Source organism: Rhinoraja longicauda, chromosome 5 (genome assembly GCF_053455715.1).
Source record: "Rhinoraja longicauda isolate Sanriku21f chromosome 5, sRhiLon1.1, whole genome shotgun sequence".
NCBI classification, from domain to species: Eukaryota; Metazoa; Chordata; class Chondrichthyes; order Rajiformes; family Arhynchobatidae; genus Rhinoraja; species Rhinoraja longicauda.
In genome coordinates this window covers 2,851,442-2,869,343 of record NC_135957.1, presented here as the reverse complement: position 1 = coordinate 2,869,343, position 17,902 = coordinate 2,851,442, and the positions used below count along the sequence as shown (strand labels likewise).

The 17,902-nt window shown below is 50.5% G+C and overlaps 1 protein-coding gene across 1 annotated transcript in view; it reads right to left on the bottom strand.

Annotated features, from left to right (window-relative positions):
- Positions 1-17,902, bottom strand: part of LOC144593825 (phospholipase B1, membrane-associated-like) — a 171,067-nt gene that overhangs the window by 81,092 nt on the left and 72,073 nt on the right. The window contains exons 19-25 of the mRNA XM_078399942.1: positions 15,344-15,387; positions 12,060-12,168; positions 9,605-9,656; positions 6,125-6,205; positions 3,118-3,183; positions 1,882-1,982; positions 67-148 (exon numbers count right to left, since the gene is read on the bottom strand). Coding sequence (XP_078256068.1) covers positions 67-148; positions 1,882-1,982; positions 3,118-3,183; positions 6,125-6,205; positions 9,605-9,656; positions 12,060-12,168; positions 15,344-15,387 — 535 coding nt within the window. The remainder of the gene's footprint in view (positions 1-66; positions 149-1,881; positions 1,983-3,117; positions 3,184-6,124; positions 6,206-9,604; positions 9,657-12,059; positions 12,169-15,343; positions 15,388-17,902) is intronic.

The following is a 17,902-nucleotide window of genomic DNA, read 5'->3' as shown; positions in this document are numbered from 1 at the left end:
GGAGAGGTTTGGGCCCAACTTGGTCTAGTAATAAACAAAACTAGAAAGTCTATCTTTCTCCATTACCTGATATTCGCGGTTTAGGGTTTTCAGTTCGTTCAGCTGTGTCGAGTTGTTCGCTGGGTTAACAACACACTTGCAAAGCAATCTGCGGAGAAACCGATTGTAGATTGTAATCAAATACTGGGAAGATAATGTGCTTGTCCCACTCCCAGCGCCATCTATCAAAGTTCCCGGCTCCACACACCCATGTAGCACCCATGCCTGGGGACGTAATTAGCTTGAGGGGAAAAATTCAATAGGAACCTGAGGGGCGACGGAGCGGCACGGTGGCGCAGCGGTAGAGTTGCTGCCTCACAGCGCCGGAGACACGGGTTCCATCCTGACTACGGGCGCTGTCTGTACGGAGTTTGTACGTTCTCCCCGTGACCTGCGTGGGTTTTCTCCGAGATCTTCGGTTTCCTCCCACACTCCAAAGACGTGCAGGTTTGTAGGTTAATAGGCTTGATAAATGTAAAAATTGTCCCTAGTGGGTGTGGGATAGTGTTAGTGTGCGGGGATTGTCATGGACTCGGTGGGCCGAAGGGCCTGTTTCCGTGCTGTATCTGGTATAAGGGTGTCCATTATTGCCCCATTGTCCGTTATAACACAGTAAAGGATTATAACTCGAACTGCAGATGCAGGTTATCGCACAAAAGGACACAGAGTGCTGGAGTAACTCAGCGGGTCAGGCAGCATCTCTGGAGAACGTGGATGGGTGACGTTTCACAGAGTGCTGGAGTAACTCAGCGGGTCAGGCAGCATCTCTGAGATAGACACTAAGAGCTGGAGTAACCCAGCTGGTTTGGCAGCATCTGTGAAGAATAAAGGATAGGTGACGTTTCGGGTCGGGACGTTTCTCCAGTGATGCTGCCTGGCCCAGCACTTTGTGTCTATTTTGGGCAGTTTAAGGTGTTCCTAATAACACCAGCAAGCCTCCTGCGCTCCAAGAGAAAAGTCCCAGCCTGCCCAACCTCTCCCTACAGCTCAGCCCTCGAGTCCTGGCAACGTCCTCGTGAATCTTCTCTGCGCATTTTCCGGACGTAAGACACAATGGGTGGTAAGGTGGCGCAGCAGGTAGAACTGCTGCCTGTGCGGAGTTTGTATGTTCTCCCCGTGACCTGCGTGGGTTTTCCCCGGGTGCTCCGGTTTCCTCCCACACTCAAACGACGTGCGGGTTTGTAGGTTAATCGGCCCTCTGTAAAATTGCCCCTGGTGTGTGTGGGGACTGGGGATCGCTGGTATTGGTGTGGACCTGTGGACCTGATGGGCCGAAGGGCCTGTTTCTGTGCTGAATCTCTAAACTAAACTAAACTTCTTTCATTTGTTTACACATTCTAAACTTCTTTCATTTGTTTGCTACTGGCATATAGTTTAGTTTGCATTAGTTTAGAGATACAGTGCCGAAACAGGCCCTTACAGCCCACCGGGTCCGCGCCGACCAGCGATCCCCGCACATTAACACTATCCTACACTCAATAGGGATATCTTTTACATTTACCCAGCCAATTAACCTACAAACCTGCACGTCTTTGGAGTGTGGGAGGAAACCAAGGATCTCGGAGAAAACCCACGCAGGTCACGGGGAGAACGTACAAACTCCGTACAGACAGCACCCGTAGTCGGGATGGAACCCGGGTCTCCGGCGCTGCATTTGCTGTGAGGCAGCAACTCTACCGCTGCGCCACCGTGACGCGATGGGCCGAAGGGCCTGTTTCTCTGTGCCGCTTCTGTAAACTGACCTTCTTTCATTTGTTTACTCATGTTTACTGCCATTTGTTACCCAATCCTTAACCTCCCTGTGAACTGAGCTCAAAGCATTTGAACTGCAGGTGTACAAACCTTAAGAGGATGATAGGACAGTTCACTTGCGTATCGGTGAATAGTTCTCGCAGTGGGATGATGTAAAGAACTGTCACCAAGTTGACAAAGGCTCTGGGCACCTGCGGGCAAAATACAACACGCTGCGTTACTCATCAGGTCACCAGGGATAGGAGCAGAATTAGGCCATTCGGCCCAGCAGGTCTGCTCCGCCATTCAATCATGGCTGATCTATCTTTCCCTCCTAACCCCATTCTCCTGCCTTCTCCCCATAACCCCTGACACCAGTATGGATCAAGAGTCTATCCATCTCTGCCTTAAAAATATCCACTGACTGGGCCTCTACTGGGGTTTAACCCAACTGTCCCGTATTAGCTGGACAATCCCGTATTTTGCGCTAAATTGGTTTGTCCCGTACGGGAAGGCCCTTGTCCCGTATTAGGCCCGGAGGTCTAATTCCTGTAACTAGCTTGTCCAGTCCTTTTATAATTTTATATGTCTCTATAAGATCCCCCTCTCATCCGTCTAAACTCCAGTGAATACAAGCCCAGTCTTTCCAATCTTTCCTCATCTGACAGTCAATAAACAAAAGGTGCAGGAGGAGGCCATTCGGCCTCCGTCTCTTCCCCTCCTCCTCCTCTGTCCCTCTCTTCCCCTCCTCTTTCCCAGATCTCCCTCTATCTTCCTGTCTCCACCTATATCCTTCCTTTGTCCCGCCCCCCTGACATCGGTCTGAAGAAGGGTCTCGACCCGAAACGTCACCCATTCCTTCTCTCCGGAGATGCTGCCTGACCTGCTGAGTTACTCCAGCATTTTGTGAATAAATACCTTCGATTTGTACCAGCATCTGCAGTTATTTTCTTATAATAGGTGCAGGAGGAGGCCATTCAGCCCTTCGAGCCATTCAATGTGATCATGGCTGATCATTCTCAATCAGTACCCCAGTTCCTGCCTTCTCCCTGTACCCCCTGACTCCGCTATCCTTAAGAGCTCTATCTAACTCTCTCTTGAATGTATTCAGAGAATTGGCCTCCACTGCCTTCTGAGGCAGAGAATTCCACAGATTCACCTTGAACCTATGTCCTCTGGTCCTCGATTCCCGCCATCCCGGGGATTAACCCGGTGAACCTACGCTGCACTGCCTTAATAGCAAGGACACACACCAACTCCAGACAAGCAGGAAGTTCTGAGGGTGAATCGGCAAACACTGATTACTTAAAATCATTGCATTTGAAATAAAAGGACTTGCACCCTTACCTCACTATGCAGAATATCCAGCACTTCCCGGATGTTCTTGATAAAGTTATCTGGCGAGAATTCTGTCTGCATTTTGCAAATGAATAGATAATAATTAATCACAATTATCGCTGTGTTTAGTGCCATTGCGAAATATATCGTCTCAAAGTGCCTCACCCAATAACTCCCGAGTGCAAAGACCATTGTTCAGAGACGAGTTTAGGAAACGTTTAAGAAACAGTTAGACAGGTACATGGATAGGACAGGTTTGGAGGGATATGGACCAAGCGCAGGCAAGTGGGACTAGGGTAGCTGGGACATTGTTGGCCGACATGGGAGAGTTGGGCCGAAGGGCCTGTTTCCATGCTGTATCCCATCTACACTAGTCCCACCTGCCCGCGTTTGGCCCATAATCCCTCTAACCATGTAGACAATAGACAATAGACAATAGGTGCAGGAGGAGGCCATTCAGCCCTTCGAGCCAGCACCGCCATTCAATGTGATCATGGCTGATCACTCTCAATCAGTACCCCGTTCCTGCCTTCTCCCCATACCTAAATGTTTCTTGAATGTTGCGATAGTCCCAGCCTCAACTACCTCCTCTGGCAGCTCGTTCCATACACCCACCACCCTCTGTGTGAAAAAGTTGCCCCTCGGATTCCAATTAAATCTTTCCCCCCTCACCTTGAACCTGTGTCCTCTGGTCCTCGATTCCCCTACTCTGGGCAAGAGACTGTGCATCTACCCGATCTGTTCCTCTCATGATTTTATACACCTTTATAAGATCACCCCTCATCCTCCTGCGCTCCAAGGAATGGAATCCTTGATATATTACCACATATATTACCACTCTTTGGTCGCTGGTCGGCGCTGACCCTGTGGGGTGAAGGGCCTGTTTCCACGCTGTCTCTTTAAACTAAACTAAACTAAACTAAAGATGGCATGCGACCTTAATAAGCCCCTCTGCATATGAAGTAGCATTGCCAACTGTCCCGTATTAGCCGGGACATCCCGTATTTTGGGCTAAATTGGTTTGTTCCGTTCTAGGCCCGGACGGCGCTGTAGACCCCAACAATGTAGGCCCAGACACTGTAGCCAAGGGGTCGCTGTAGGCCCGAACACTGTAGGCCCGGACACTGTAGGCCCAGATGCTGTAGGCCCGGACACTGTAGGCCCGGACATTGTAGGGCTGGACGCTATAGGCCCAGACGCTGTAGGCCCGGACGCTGTAGGCCCAGACGCTGTAGGCCCGGACGCTGTAGGCCCGGACGCTGTAGGCCCGGACGCTGTAGGCCCGGACGCTGTAGGCTCGGACACTGTAGGCCTGGACACTGTAGCCCGGGGGCCGCTGTAGGCCCGAACACTGTAGGCCCGGACACTGTAGGCCTGGACACTGTAGCCCGGCGATCGCTGTAGTCCCGGACAGTATAGGCCCGGGCGCCGCCTAACAGAGGTTGCGTACCAACCCGCCTCCTGGCCCGGGCGGCCGCCATTGGTGGAGCGGGAGCACGTGGCGCTGGGTGGGTGAGGTCACATGGGGCGCGGGGTGGTGACGTCACCCTTTGTCCCTTATATGGGAGTGAGGAAGTTAGCAACCCCTAATATCAAAGGACCATAACATCATTTTCATGCCCTTGAACATTAATACATAAGGAAATAGAAGCAAGAATAGGTTGCTTCGTCCCTCAAGCCTGCTCTGCCGTTCAATAAGATGAACTAATAAGCTAATCTGGACTCATATCTTAGTTTTACTTTAGACTTCAGGCCTCATATCTTAGTTTTACTTTAGATTTTAGGTTAGAGAGAAAGCACGGAAACAGGCCCTTCGGCCCACCGAGTCCACGCCGACCATCAATCATCACCCCTTCACACTAGATCTACGTTATCTCACTTTCTCATCCACTCCCTGCACACCGGGGACAATAAGCGAGTTGGGTATCTCGATCGCGCCTGCCCAGGTCATAGGTCACTCGTGCTAAACACTCTCGCTGGCTGAGCTGCCGTGTGTGTACAGACCTGCGATTCATACGCATTTTCCAGCTTTGCTTCTTCGAGGTAATAAAATACTGCTTTCAAAACTATTAACCAGGTGTGTTTATGGTTAATTTGTACAAAACTCCGATGATGATTTTGTTCGTTTAATCGCTTCGTGCTTCGTCGAGTGAGCGAGATCGAGACGATGAATAACAAGCATTGTTTATTGTTTTTGTTTGGAGGGGGGAGAATGAAATGAAATGTCTGATTTCTATAACTATCAATAGACTTCTGCATGTACAAGTGTCAGTAAAGTTGTGTCGTACAAAACCTAGTCACAAGTCTCCTGACTAATCATGTCTCTTACATTGGATCATTTGAATCAGTATTTGACATTCTAATTTTCTGTTATAGTCTTGTGAATGTATAAATTAGTTCAATATACGTGCACCATTTTAATTTGCATTGTAACTTGTATTGGCCATGCTTACAGGACCCTATTTGAATTAACATATGATTGACTTTGTTATTTATTTTGTTTTACTGTAGGCCCGGACACTGTAGGCCCGGGGGGCACTGTAGGCCCAGACACAGCAGGCCCATGGACACTGTAGGCCCGGGGGGGCGCTGTAGGCCAGGAAACTGACACCCGGACACTGTAAGCCCGGACAGTGTAGGCCCAGGGGCCACTGTAGGCCCGGACCCTGTAGGCCCAAGGGCCACTGTAGGCCCGGACCGTGTAGGCCCAGGGGCCACAGTAGGCCTGGACACTGTAGTCCAGAGGCCGCTGTAGGCCCAGGGGCCACAGTAGGCCAGGACACTGTAGTCCGGAGGCCGCTGTAGTCCCGGACAGTGTAGGCCCGGGCGCCACCTAATGGAGGTTGCGTAGCAACCCGCATCCCGGCCCGGGCGGCCGCCATTGGTGGAGCGGGAGCACGTGGCTACTGGCTGGGTGAGGTCACGTGGGGCGTGGGGTGGTGATGTCACCTTTTATTTGGGAGTGAGGATGTTGGCAACCCTAGCCTCGATGTTAATCGGCACCAATGTCACTTACCCTGTTCTTGCAATAATCACAAAGATCATTCCCTCCAACAAACAGAGTAATTATCTTCCAGTCCTCCTGAAAATTGATGCGCTGTTGAAGCATAGTCACAAGGACATTAGTACAGTGCCACACAGACAGGTTTTATAAAACAGTTTTTAGAGACACATTGTAGAAACAAGCCCTTTGGCCCACCGAGTCAGCACTGACCAGCGATCATCCCTTACTCTAGTTTAGTTTAGTTTAGGTCCGCACCGACCAGTGATCCCCGCACTAGGGACAATTCCACACCCACTAGGGACAATTTTTACATTTACACCAAGCCAATTAACCTACAAACCTGTACGTCTTTGGAGTGTCGGAGGAAACCGAAGAATTCGGAGAAAACCCACTCAGGTCACGGGGAGAACGTACAAACTCCGTAACTAGCGGGGCAGGCAGCATCTCTGGAGGGAAGGAACGGGTGACGCTTTGGGTCGAGACCCTTCGTCGGAAGCTATCTGAGCCCCCGCTCCATCATCTCTGCTATTTTATCTCTTCCGACCTGTGTCCAAGATACCTCATGCACCCTTAGTCTCGTTGATGACTTCTGCTTTCCCAGCCCCCACTCTCCCATCTATACACTAAAACTCTCGTTTGTTTGTTTGTTTGTTCCTGAACTACAGCCAAAACGGTACACGATAGCACGACAATTTTAGGCCCACCTTACTCACCGTCGTCCCTTTGGTGCCAATGGAAGAAGTTTCATTGGAATCGGTGTTATATTTTTTAAGTTATTCACAGTTTAAATCTATCTCCTAGGGAGAGGAAGGGTGGAGGGAGGGGGGAAGGAGGGGGAGGGGGGAAGGGGGGAGGGGGGAATGGGGAGGGGGAGAGGGAGGGGAGGGGGAGGGGGAGAGGGGAGGGGGAGAGAGGGGGAGGAGGGAGAGCGACGGAGGGGGGAGGGGGGGAAGGATGGGGGGAGTTGGGAGGGGGGAGAGGGAGGGGAGGGGGGGATGGGGGGAGGGGGAGGGGGGAGTGGGGAGGGGGAGAGAGGGGGAGGGTGGAGAGAGGGGAGGGGGGGAGAGGGGAGGGGGGAGGGGGAGTGGGGAGGGGGAGAGAGGGGGAGGGTGGAGAGAGGGGAAGGGGGGAGAGGGGAGGGGGGGAGGAGACGGTGCTGCCCACAATGCAGGAGAGGATTGGGCCCAACAGGTCCACTTGGTCTAGTCTTTACTATTTTCTCCTTTCTCTTCAAGACCTCCCCTGAAGTCTAGATTGATCCAGCAAGCCAAGGCCATACTGGAGTCTCCAGGGTTTAAGGTAGGAGCAGAAAGATTAAACAGGGTGCTAAGGGGCAACTTTTCCACACAGGGGGTGGTGGGTGTATGGAACGAGCTGTTGGAGGCGGGAGTTGAGGCAGGGACTATAACAACATTTAGAACACACTGGGAAGGGTACATAGACAGGGGAGGTTTAGTGGGATAGACAATAGACAATAGGTGCAGGAGGAGGCCATTCGGCCCCTCGGCTATTCAATGTGATCATGGCTGATCATTCTCAATCAGTACCCCAAAGACGTACAGGTTTGTAGGTTAATTGGCTGGGTAAAATGTAAAAATTGTCCCTAGTGGGTGTAGGATATTGTTAATGTGCGGGGATCACTGGGCGGCACGGACTTGGTGGGCCGAAAAGGCCTGTTTCCGGCTGTATATATATGATATGATATGATGATACCCCGTTCCTGCCTTCTCCCCATACCCCCTGACTCCGCTATCCTTAAGAGCTCTATCTAGCTCTCTCTTGAATCATTCAGAGAATTGGCCTCCACTGCCTTCCACAGATTTACAACTCTCTGACTGAAAAGGTTTTTCTTCATCTCAGTTCTAAATGGCCTACCCCTTATTGTTAAACTGTGGCCCCTGGTTCTGGACTCCCCCAACATTGGGAACATGTTGCCTGCCTCTAGCGTGTCCAACCCCTTAATAATCTTATATGTTTCGATAAGATCCCCAATCAAATTCATTAAAGCTTAAAAAGTGATTTATTAAAGTTTAAAAAGTGACTAACTTTTAAACTATAACAACCATTTGAACCGCAGGCCAAAAGTGAGTAAGATGGGCCCAAAATTGTTGCGGTATCGTGTACCGTTTTGGCTGTATTTCGAAAACAAACTAATATACAAGATGAGTTCCTACTAGAGATGTGCCAAACTCCGTACAGACAGCACCCGTAGTCGGGATGGAACCCGGGTCTCCGGCGCTGCATTCGCTGTAAGGCGGCAACTCTACCGCTGCGCCACCGTGACCGCGCTATCTTTGGAATAAACCAGCATCTGAAGTTCCTTCCTATCACAAGTACAGTCTAATTAAATATCAGGTTGTGGTGAAAGTAACCGAACCTTGCTACAGCTGAGCTGTTGTTAGAGGTGGTGGGTGTATGGAACGAGCTGCTGGAGGAGGTAGTTGAGGCAGGGACTATAACAGCATTTAAAAGACATTTGGAGGAGTACTTTGATAGGACAGGTTTAGAGGGATATGGGCCAAACGCAGGCAGGTGGGACTAGTATAGATGGGGCATGTTGGTCGGTGTGGGCAAGTTGGGCCGAAGGGCCTGTTTCCACACTGCATATCTCCGTGACTCTCATGGTAGCTTCATGCCTATTGTTACTGACAAAGTGTGAAAACGCACGCCTCCAGATTCAGGGGCAGTTTCTTCCCAGCTGTTATCAGGCAACTGAATCATCCTACCACAACCAGAGAGCAGTGCTGAACTACTATCTACCTCAGACTATCCTTGATTGGACTTTACTGGCTTTACCTTGCATGAAACATTATTCATGTTATTCCCTTTATCATGTATCTGTACACTGTGGATGACTCGATTGTAATCATGTGTTGTTTAGTTTAGTTTAGTTTAGTTTAGTTTAGTTTAGTTTAGTTTAGTGATACAGCGCGGAAACAGGCCCTTTCGGCCCACCGAGTCCGTGCCGCCCAGCGATCCCCGCACACTAACACTATCCTACACACACTAGGGACAATTTTTACATTTACCAAGCCAATTAACCTACAAACCTGCACGTCTTTGGAGTGTGGGAGGAAACCGAAGATCTCGTAGAAAACCCACGCAGGTCACGGGGAGAACGTACAAACTCCGTAGAGACGGCGCCCGTAGTCGGGATGGAACCCGGGTCTCCGGCGCTGCATTCGCTGTAAGGCGTGTGTCTTTCTGTGTATATATTTCTGTGTCTTTCTGCCACCTGGTTAGCACGCAACAAAAGCTCTTCACTGCACCTTGTTACACGTGACAATAAACTAAACACAAACATCACCCATTCCCAAGAATTGTGTCGAAGTTGTATTCACAAGTTGCACTGCGGGGTTCACTGGATAGTGGGTTCAGGGGTCTGAATCTCTGGCTCAGAGTCGCTATCTCAGTGCTGTCTGGGCCCTCGCTGCATCGCCACTCGGTGGGAAACACGGTAACACTTTACCACGACTAATGTGTAATATTTACCGAGTCATTCTTCATCCGCTTCAGGAGCTCCGTGACCTGCGGCATCAACTCCCTACAAAACATGGAGAAACAAAGGACCTCATCAACACATGCACTCCTATTGTTTGTTGTTTAGTTTATGTGTGTATATATATATATATATGTGTGTGTGTGCATGTGTGCGTGTGTGTGTGCATGTGTGTGTGTGTGTGTGTCTGTATATGTATATATCTGTGTGTCTATTTGTCTATATATGTATATATGTATGTATATGTGTGTTTGTCTGTATCTATATGTATTTAGAAGTGTGTGAATGTGTGAGTGTGTGTGTGTGTGTGTGTGTGTGTTTATATGTATATATATATCTGTGTGTCTATTTGTCTATATATGTATATATGTATGTATAAGTGTGTTTGACTGTGTCTATATGTATATATAAGTGTGTGTGGCATGTGTGTCTATATATGTATATATAAGTGTGTGTGTGTGTGTTTGTGTGTGTGTGTGGCGTGTGTGTGCGTGGTGTGTGTGTGTCTATGTGTCTATATATGTATAGATGTATTTTGTGTGTGTGTGTGTAATATATATGTATATCTGTAAATATAAGTGTGTGCGTGTATATATATATATATATATATATATATATATATATAGCATATCTGATGAAGGGTCTCGACCCAAAACATCACCCATTCCTTTTCTCCGGAGATGCTGCCTGTCCCGCTGAGTTACTCCAACATTTTGTGTCTATCTTCGGTGTAAACCAACATCTGTTCCTTCCTATATATATACACATACACACACACACACACATATATAGAAAACATATATGTGTGTGTGTGTGTGTGTGTGTGTGTGTGTGTGTATGTGTGTGTGTGTGTGTGTTTGTGTACGTGTGCAGGGCCGTCTTAATGCATGGGCCTGATGGGCACTTGCCCGGGGGCCCACGAGCATAGGGGCCCCATGCTGATCTGTGTATGTTAAGTGACTTGCAATAAATAAATACTACTTTAAAAATGTAGGTTCAATAAGAGCTTTTTTCGCAACATTTTCGGTCCCTAAGTGCTTCTCACAGCGATCTGTAAGTGCTTTTTGCAACAATGTAGCACCCTAAGTCCATCGCTAAGTGCTTTTCGGTAAGTGCTTTTCGCCGGCATGACAGGGGGGGGGGCTGGTAGGGAAAGGGGGGTGGGGGAGAGTAACGGTAGGGGCCCCAGTACACTGCTTTGCCCGGGGGCCCATAATGCTGTAAAAACGGCCCTGTGTGTGTGTGTGTGTGTGTGTGTGTGTGTGTGTGTGTGTGTGTGTGTGTGTGTGTGTGTGTGTGTGTGTGTGTGTGTGTGTGTGTGTGTGTGTGTGTGTGTGTGTGTGTGTGTGTGTGTGTGTGTGTGTGTGTGTGTGTGTATATTTACATAAAAGGATACACATAAAAGGAAGATAGACAGAAAAACAAGATTGACACAATAAGACGGAATGCCTCAACGGGTCAGCCAGCATCTCTGGAGAAAAGGAATAGGTGACACGTTTTGGGTGGAGACCCTTCATTACCAGATCCTTCCCTCCAGAGATGCTGTCTGACCCATTGAATTACTCCAGCTTTTTGTGCCGATCTTTGGTTTAAACCAGCAGATGCAATTTCGTCCTACACATCATATATAACTTTTTCACCCAGAGAGTTGTGAATTTGTGGAATTCTCTGCCACAGAGGGCAGTGGAGGCCAATTCACTGGATGTATTTAAAAGAGAGTTAGGTAGAGCTCTAGGGGCTAGCGGAATCAAGGGATATGGGGAGAAGGCAGGCACGGGTTACTGATTGTGGGTGATCAGCCATGATCACAATGAATGGCGGTGCTGGCTCGAAGGGCCAAATGGCCTTCTCCTGCACCTATTGTCTATGTTTATATGAATCTAATGCCGAGGCTCTATGAGGCGCTGGTCAGGCCGCATTTGGAGTATTGTGAGCGTTGTTGGGTCCCATATCTGAGGAAGGATGTGCTGGCTCTGGAGAGGGTCCAGAGGAGGTTTACAAGAATGATCCCGGGAATGAGTGGGTTAACCTGTGATGAGCATTTGTCGGCACTGGGCCTGTACTCGCTGGAGTTTAGAAGGATGAGGGGGGGCCTCATTGAAACGTACCGAATAGTGAAAGGCCTGGATAGAGTGGATGTGGAGAGGATGTTTCCACTAGTGGGAGAGTCTAGGACCAGAGGATCACAGGGCAGTGAGGCCCGGAGAGTGGAGGTCCGGACAGTGTAGGCCCAGAGGCCCGGGCGCTGCCTAACGGAGGTTGCGTAGCAACCCGCCTCCCGGCCTGGGCGGCCGCCATTGGTGGAGCGGGAGCACGTGTCCGCTGGCTGGGTGAGGTCACGTGGGGCGCGGGGCGGTGACGTCACCTTGTCCCTTATTTGGGAGTGAGATAGTTGGCAACCCTTGCATGACATGACCATGAAATGATATCCTGAGGGTGGCGACCTACCCGGAAACAGATCCCGCCACAGCCTGGTTCAGGGAAGCATGTTGGGTGTGTTGCCGACCAACACCAGTGGAATATCCAACCAGGGAAGGGTTGAACTCACGGAGAATGTCTGCGTAATAAAAAAAATCAGATGTAAAGATATCGTCAGCAGAAGGGCAGACCGTCGATGCCTTTGAACCAAGGAGGTGCATAAAACATTCTCGCTGAAATTGGGACCCCAGTTCCATCCTGACCTCGGGTTCTGTCTGTGGGTAGAAACATAGAAACATAGACAATAGGTGCAGGAGGAGGCCATTCGGCCCTTCGAGCCAGCACCGCCATTCATTGTGATCATGGCTGATCATTCTCAATCAGTACCCCGTTCCTGCCTTCTCCCCGTACACCCTGACTCCGCTAGACCCTAGAGCTCTATCTAACTCTCTTTTAAATCCATCCAGTGAATTGGCCTCCACTGCCCTCTGTGGCAGAGAATTCCACAGATTCACAACTCTGGGTGAAAAAGTTTTTTCTCACCTCAGTTTTAAATTGCCTCCCCTTTATTCTAAGACTGTGTGGCCCCTGGTTCTGGACTCCCCCAACATTGGGAATATTTTTCCTGCATCTAGCTTGTGCAGTCCTTTCATAGTTTTATACGTTTGTACGTTCTCCCCGTGACCGCGTGGGTTTCCTCCGGGTGCTCCGGTTTCCCCCAAAGACGTGCGGGTTTGTAGGTGAATTTGGCTTCTGTAAATTGTAAATTGTCCCCAGTGTTTGTAGGGTGAAACTAATGTACGGGGCGATCATTGGTCGGTGCGGACTTGGTGGGCCGAAGGGCCTGTTTCCGCGCCATATCTCAAAAAAATCCCGAAAATCGAAAGCCTTTGGGATACGTGAGGAAACCCACGCGGTCAAGGGGAGAACATGCAAACTCCACACAGACAGCACTACCAGCTGTTCTCTTCTGTGACCATCTCCTGTCGGCCTTAATTCGCTGAGCTTATAGAGACATCAACTTCCTCTTTAAATATCTCAGTGACCTGGCTTCCACAACCCTCTTGAGATAAACAATTCCAGAGGTTAACCTCGTTAAGTGAGAACACAGAAGATGCCTTCGGTACACGATGTTTCGTTATGTTTAGTTGGGAGACGCAGCGTGGAAACTGGCCCTTCGGCCCTCCGAGTCCGCGCCGACCATCGAACACCCCCTCACACTGGTTCCATGTTATCCCAGTTTCACATCCACTCCAGGGACAACTTGCAGAAAGCAATTAACCTACAAACCTGTACGCCTTTGGAGTGTGGGAGGAAACCGGAGCGCCCGGAGAAAACCCACGCGGTCACGGGGAGAACATACAGACAGCATCCGTAGTCAGGATGGAACCCGGGTCTCTGGCGCTGTGAGGTAGGCAGCAAGTCCTTGAAGGCAGCAGGACAGGTGGACAGGGTGGTCAAAAAGGCATATGGGTTACTGGCCTTCATTAGCCGGGGCATCGAATATAAAAGTAGGGGGGTAATGATGGAATTGTACAGAACACTGGTGAGGCCGCAGCTGGAGTATTGTGTACAGTTCTGGTCACCACATTATAGAAAGGATGTGATAGCTTTGGAGAGGGTGCAGAGGAGATTCACCAGGATGCTGCCAGGGATGAAGGGCCTCGGCTATGAGGAGACTGAGCAGACTGGGGTTGTTTTCCCTGGAGCAGAGAAGGCTGAGAGGGGACATGATCGAGGTGTACAAGATCATAAGGGGCATAGATAAGGTAGATGGCGGGGAACTTCTTCCACTGGTGGAAGGTTCAACAACGAGGGGACATAGATACAGGGTTAGGGGAGGGAGGTTTCGGGGGATGTAAGAAATAACTTTTTCACCCAGAGGGTGGTTGGAGTCTGGAACTCACTGCCTGGGGTGGTGGTGGAGGCGGGAACACTCACAACGTTTAAGAGGCATTTGGATGGGCACTTGAAATGCTACAACATTCAGGGCTACGGTCCAAATGCGGGAAAATGGGATTAAAATTAGACTGTGTTTGGTAACGGGCGGCACGGACACGATGGGCTGAAGGACCTCTTTCTGTGCTGTAGGACTCTATGACTCTATGACTCTATGACTCTAACTCTACCGCTACGCCACCGATGGGCCCATGTACAAGATTGTGAGGGGCATGGATAAAGTCAACAGGCTTTTGCCTCTCAGCTCAGCGAGTAAGAGCTTCACAGAGACAAAGACCCAGGTTCCATCCTGACCTCTGTGCGGAGTTTGCACGTTCTCCCCGTGACTGCGTGGGTTTTCTCCGGGTGCTCCGGTTTCCTCCCACACTCCAAAGGAGTACAGATCTGTAGGTTCACTGGCTTTTGCAAGTTGTAAATTGTCGCCTGGTGTGCAGGACAGAGCCTGTGTACGGGGTAATCATTGGTCAGCATGGGCTCGGTGGGCCGAAGGGCCTGTATCTTTCAATTAACCACCCAAAGGCTGGCACATTGGATTTAATATCCAATGTCTGCTTTGTCTCACTAGATCTGGGGAAGTGCGGCCTATTTTTCCCAGTGTTGCCATGAAACCTTCATGTCACAGCATGGTGTGGTGCAGTGAGGGCCGGTTGATGGAGTGACTCTGTCAAGAGGTTGCCAACTGTCCCGTATTAGCAGGGACATCCCATATTTTGGGCTAAATTGGTTTTTCCCGTACGGGATCGCCCTTGTCCCGTATTAGGCCCGGGGGGGGGAGGGGGGAGCTGTAGGCCCGGACACTGTAGGCCTGGACGCTGTAGGCACGGACGCCGTAGGCCCGGACGCCGTAGGCCCGGACGCCGTAGGCCCGGACGTCGTAGACCCGGACGCCGTAGGCCCGGACGCCGGAGACCCGGACGCCGTAGGCCCGGACGCCGTAGGCCCGGACGCCGTAGGCCCGGACGCTGTAGGCCCTGACGCCGTAGGCCCTGACGCTGTAGGCCCGGACGCCGTAGGCCCTGACGCTGTAGGCCCGGACGCCGTAGGCCCGGACGTTGTAGGCCCGGAAGCTGTCTGTACGTAGTTTGCACTTTTTCCGCGTGGAAACATCCGCCCACCGGGTCGGCGCCGACCAGCAATCCCCACACATTAACACTATCCCACTGACACTAGAGGGACAATTTACAGAAGCCAATTAACCTACACACAGGCGGAAGTTTCAGCCTGTTTCTGCCCTGTATCTCTAAACTAAACTAAACCTTGGTAAGGCTAGTAGCAGTAATTGTAAAAATCATGGTTAATGAGAGCTGGTGAATGAAAGGCCGATGAATAAAACGGTTAGAAAATGCCTGACTTACTCGGCAGAGTGACAACTGTTGTTATGTTCCCGTCTCCACCGATGCTGTGTGACAGAGAAGGCACAGAGAAGGCATCTCATTATTTCCATCATCAGCAAAATTCGGTTCTCAAAATGCAAGTAAAATACTTAGAGAAGCAAGGGACTGCAGGCAAAATGTGCAGGAAGGAACTGCAGGTGCTGGTTTAAACCGAAGATAGACACAAAATGCCGGAGTAACTCAGCGGGACAGGCAGCATCTCTGGAGAGAAGGAATGGGTGACGTTTCGGGTCGAGCCCCTTCTTCAGACTGAGCGTCAGGGGAGAGGGAACCGAGAGATATGAAGGCAAAATGATCAGTCTGATGAAGGGTCTCGACCCGAAACGTCACCCATTCCTTCTCTCCAGAGATGCTGCCCGTCCCACTGAGTTACTCCGGCATTTTGTGTTTCTCGAAGGAACTGCAGATGCTTGTTTACAGAAAAAGTCACAAAGTTCTGGAGTAATTCAACGGGTCAGGCAGCATCCCTGGAGAACGTGGACTAGTGATGGTTTGGGCCAGGAACCTTCTCCAGACACCAGTTTTGAAGAAAGTTCCTGACTTGAAACGTCACCTATCCACGTTTAGATTAGTTTAGAGATACAGCGCGGAAACAGGCCCTTCGGCCCACCGATTCCGCGCCGACCAGCGATCCCCGCGCACTAACACTATCCTACACCCACTAGGGACAATTTTTACATTTACCAAGCCAATTAACCTACAAACCTGTACGTCTTTGGAGTGTGGGAGGAAACCGAAGATCTTGGAGAAAACCCACGCAGTTCACGGGGAGAATGTACAAACTCCGTACAGACGGCGCACGTAGTCGGGATGGAACCCGGGTCTCCGGCGCTGCATTCGCTGTCAGGCGGCACGGTAGCGCAGCGGTAGAGTTGCTGCTTTACAGCGAATGCAGCGCCGGAGACTCAGGTTCGATCCTGACTACGGGTGCTGCACTGTAAGGAGTTTGTACGTTCTCCCCGTGACCTGCATGGGTTTTCTCCGAGATCTTCGGTTTCCTCCCACACTCCAAAGACGTACAGGTATGTAGGTTAATTGGCTGGGTAAATGTAAAAATTGTCCCTAGTGGGTGTAGGATAGTGTTAATGTACGGGGTTCGCTGGGCGGCACGGACTTGGAGGGCCGAAAAGGCCTGTTTCCGGCTGTATATATATGATATGATATGATAACTCTACCGCCGCGCCACTGTGACCGCCCAGAGATGTTCTCCAGAGATGCAGCCTGACCTGCTGAGTTACTCCAGCAATTTATGCTTTTTGAGGCTAGGAAGCACAGTTGATTAAAGTAGTCCATCTTTAAAGTAAAATGCTCGATGCCCTTAACACTGGGGTACAAAAGTAGAGCACTATGCCTTGAAGGAGAACCCAAAGGATATCACGATGGGAGGCTTGGACTGTAAATATTTAATCCCCATTTCTCAATTTCCTTCAACTCCTACGTTCATAAGTCATAGCTGCAGAATTAGGCCATTCAGCCCAACGAGTCTACTCCATCGTTCAATTATGACTGATTTATCTTCCCCGCTCAACCCCATTCTCCTGCCCTTAAGCATTGACACCCGTACTAATCAAGAACCTGTCAATACCCATTGACTTGGCCTAGGCAGCCGTGCGGAAACAGGCCCTTCGGCCCACTGGGTCCGCGCCGACCAGCGATCCCCGCACACTAACACTATCCTACACCCACACACACACTAGGGGCAATTTACAATTACACCAAGCCAATTAGCCTACAAACCTGCACGTCTTTGGAGTGTGGGAGGAAACCGAAGATCTCGGAGAAAACCCATGCAGGTCACGGGGAGAACGTGCAAACTCCATACAGACAGCACCCGTAGTCGGGATGGAACCCGGGTCTCCGGCGCTCTGAGGCAGCAACTCTACCGCTGCCACCATCTGTGGCAATGAATTCCGCAGATTCACCACCCTCTGTCTGACGGAATTCCTGCTCACCTCGACAAGGTCAACAAAGTGTTGACCCCACCACTGGCCACATCTTCCCATCCCCTCCCCTTTTCTGCGTTCTGCAGAGACTGTTCCCTCCGTAACTCCCTGGTCCACTCGTCCCTTCCTACCCAAACCACCCCATCCCCGGGCACTTTCCCCTGCAAACGCACGAGATGCAACACCTGTCCCTTTACCTCCCCCCTCAACTCCATCCAAGGACCCAAACAGTCTTTCCAGGTGAGACAGAGGTTCACCAGCACCTCCTCCAACCTCATCTATTGCATCCGCTGCTCCAGATGTCAACTTATTTACATCGGCGAAACCAAACGCAGGCTCGGCAATCGTTTCACTCAAAACCTTCGCTCAGTCCGCCTTAACCAACCTGATCTCCCGGTGGCTGAGCACTTCAACTACCCCTCCCACTCCCAGTCTGACCTTTCTGTCATGGGCCTCCTCCAGTGCCACAGTGAGGCCCACCGGAAATTGGAGGAACAGCACCTCATATTTCGCCTGGGCAGCTTGCAGCCCAGTGGTATGAACATCGACTTCTCCAACTTTAGATAGTTCCTCTGTC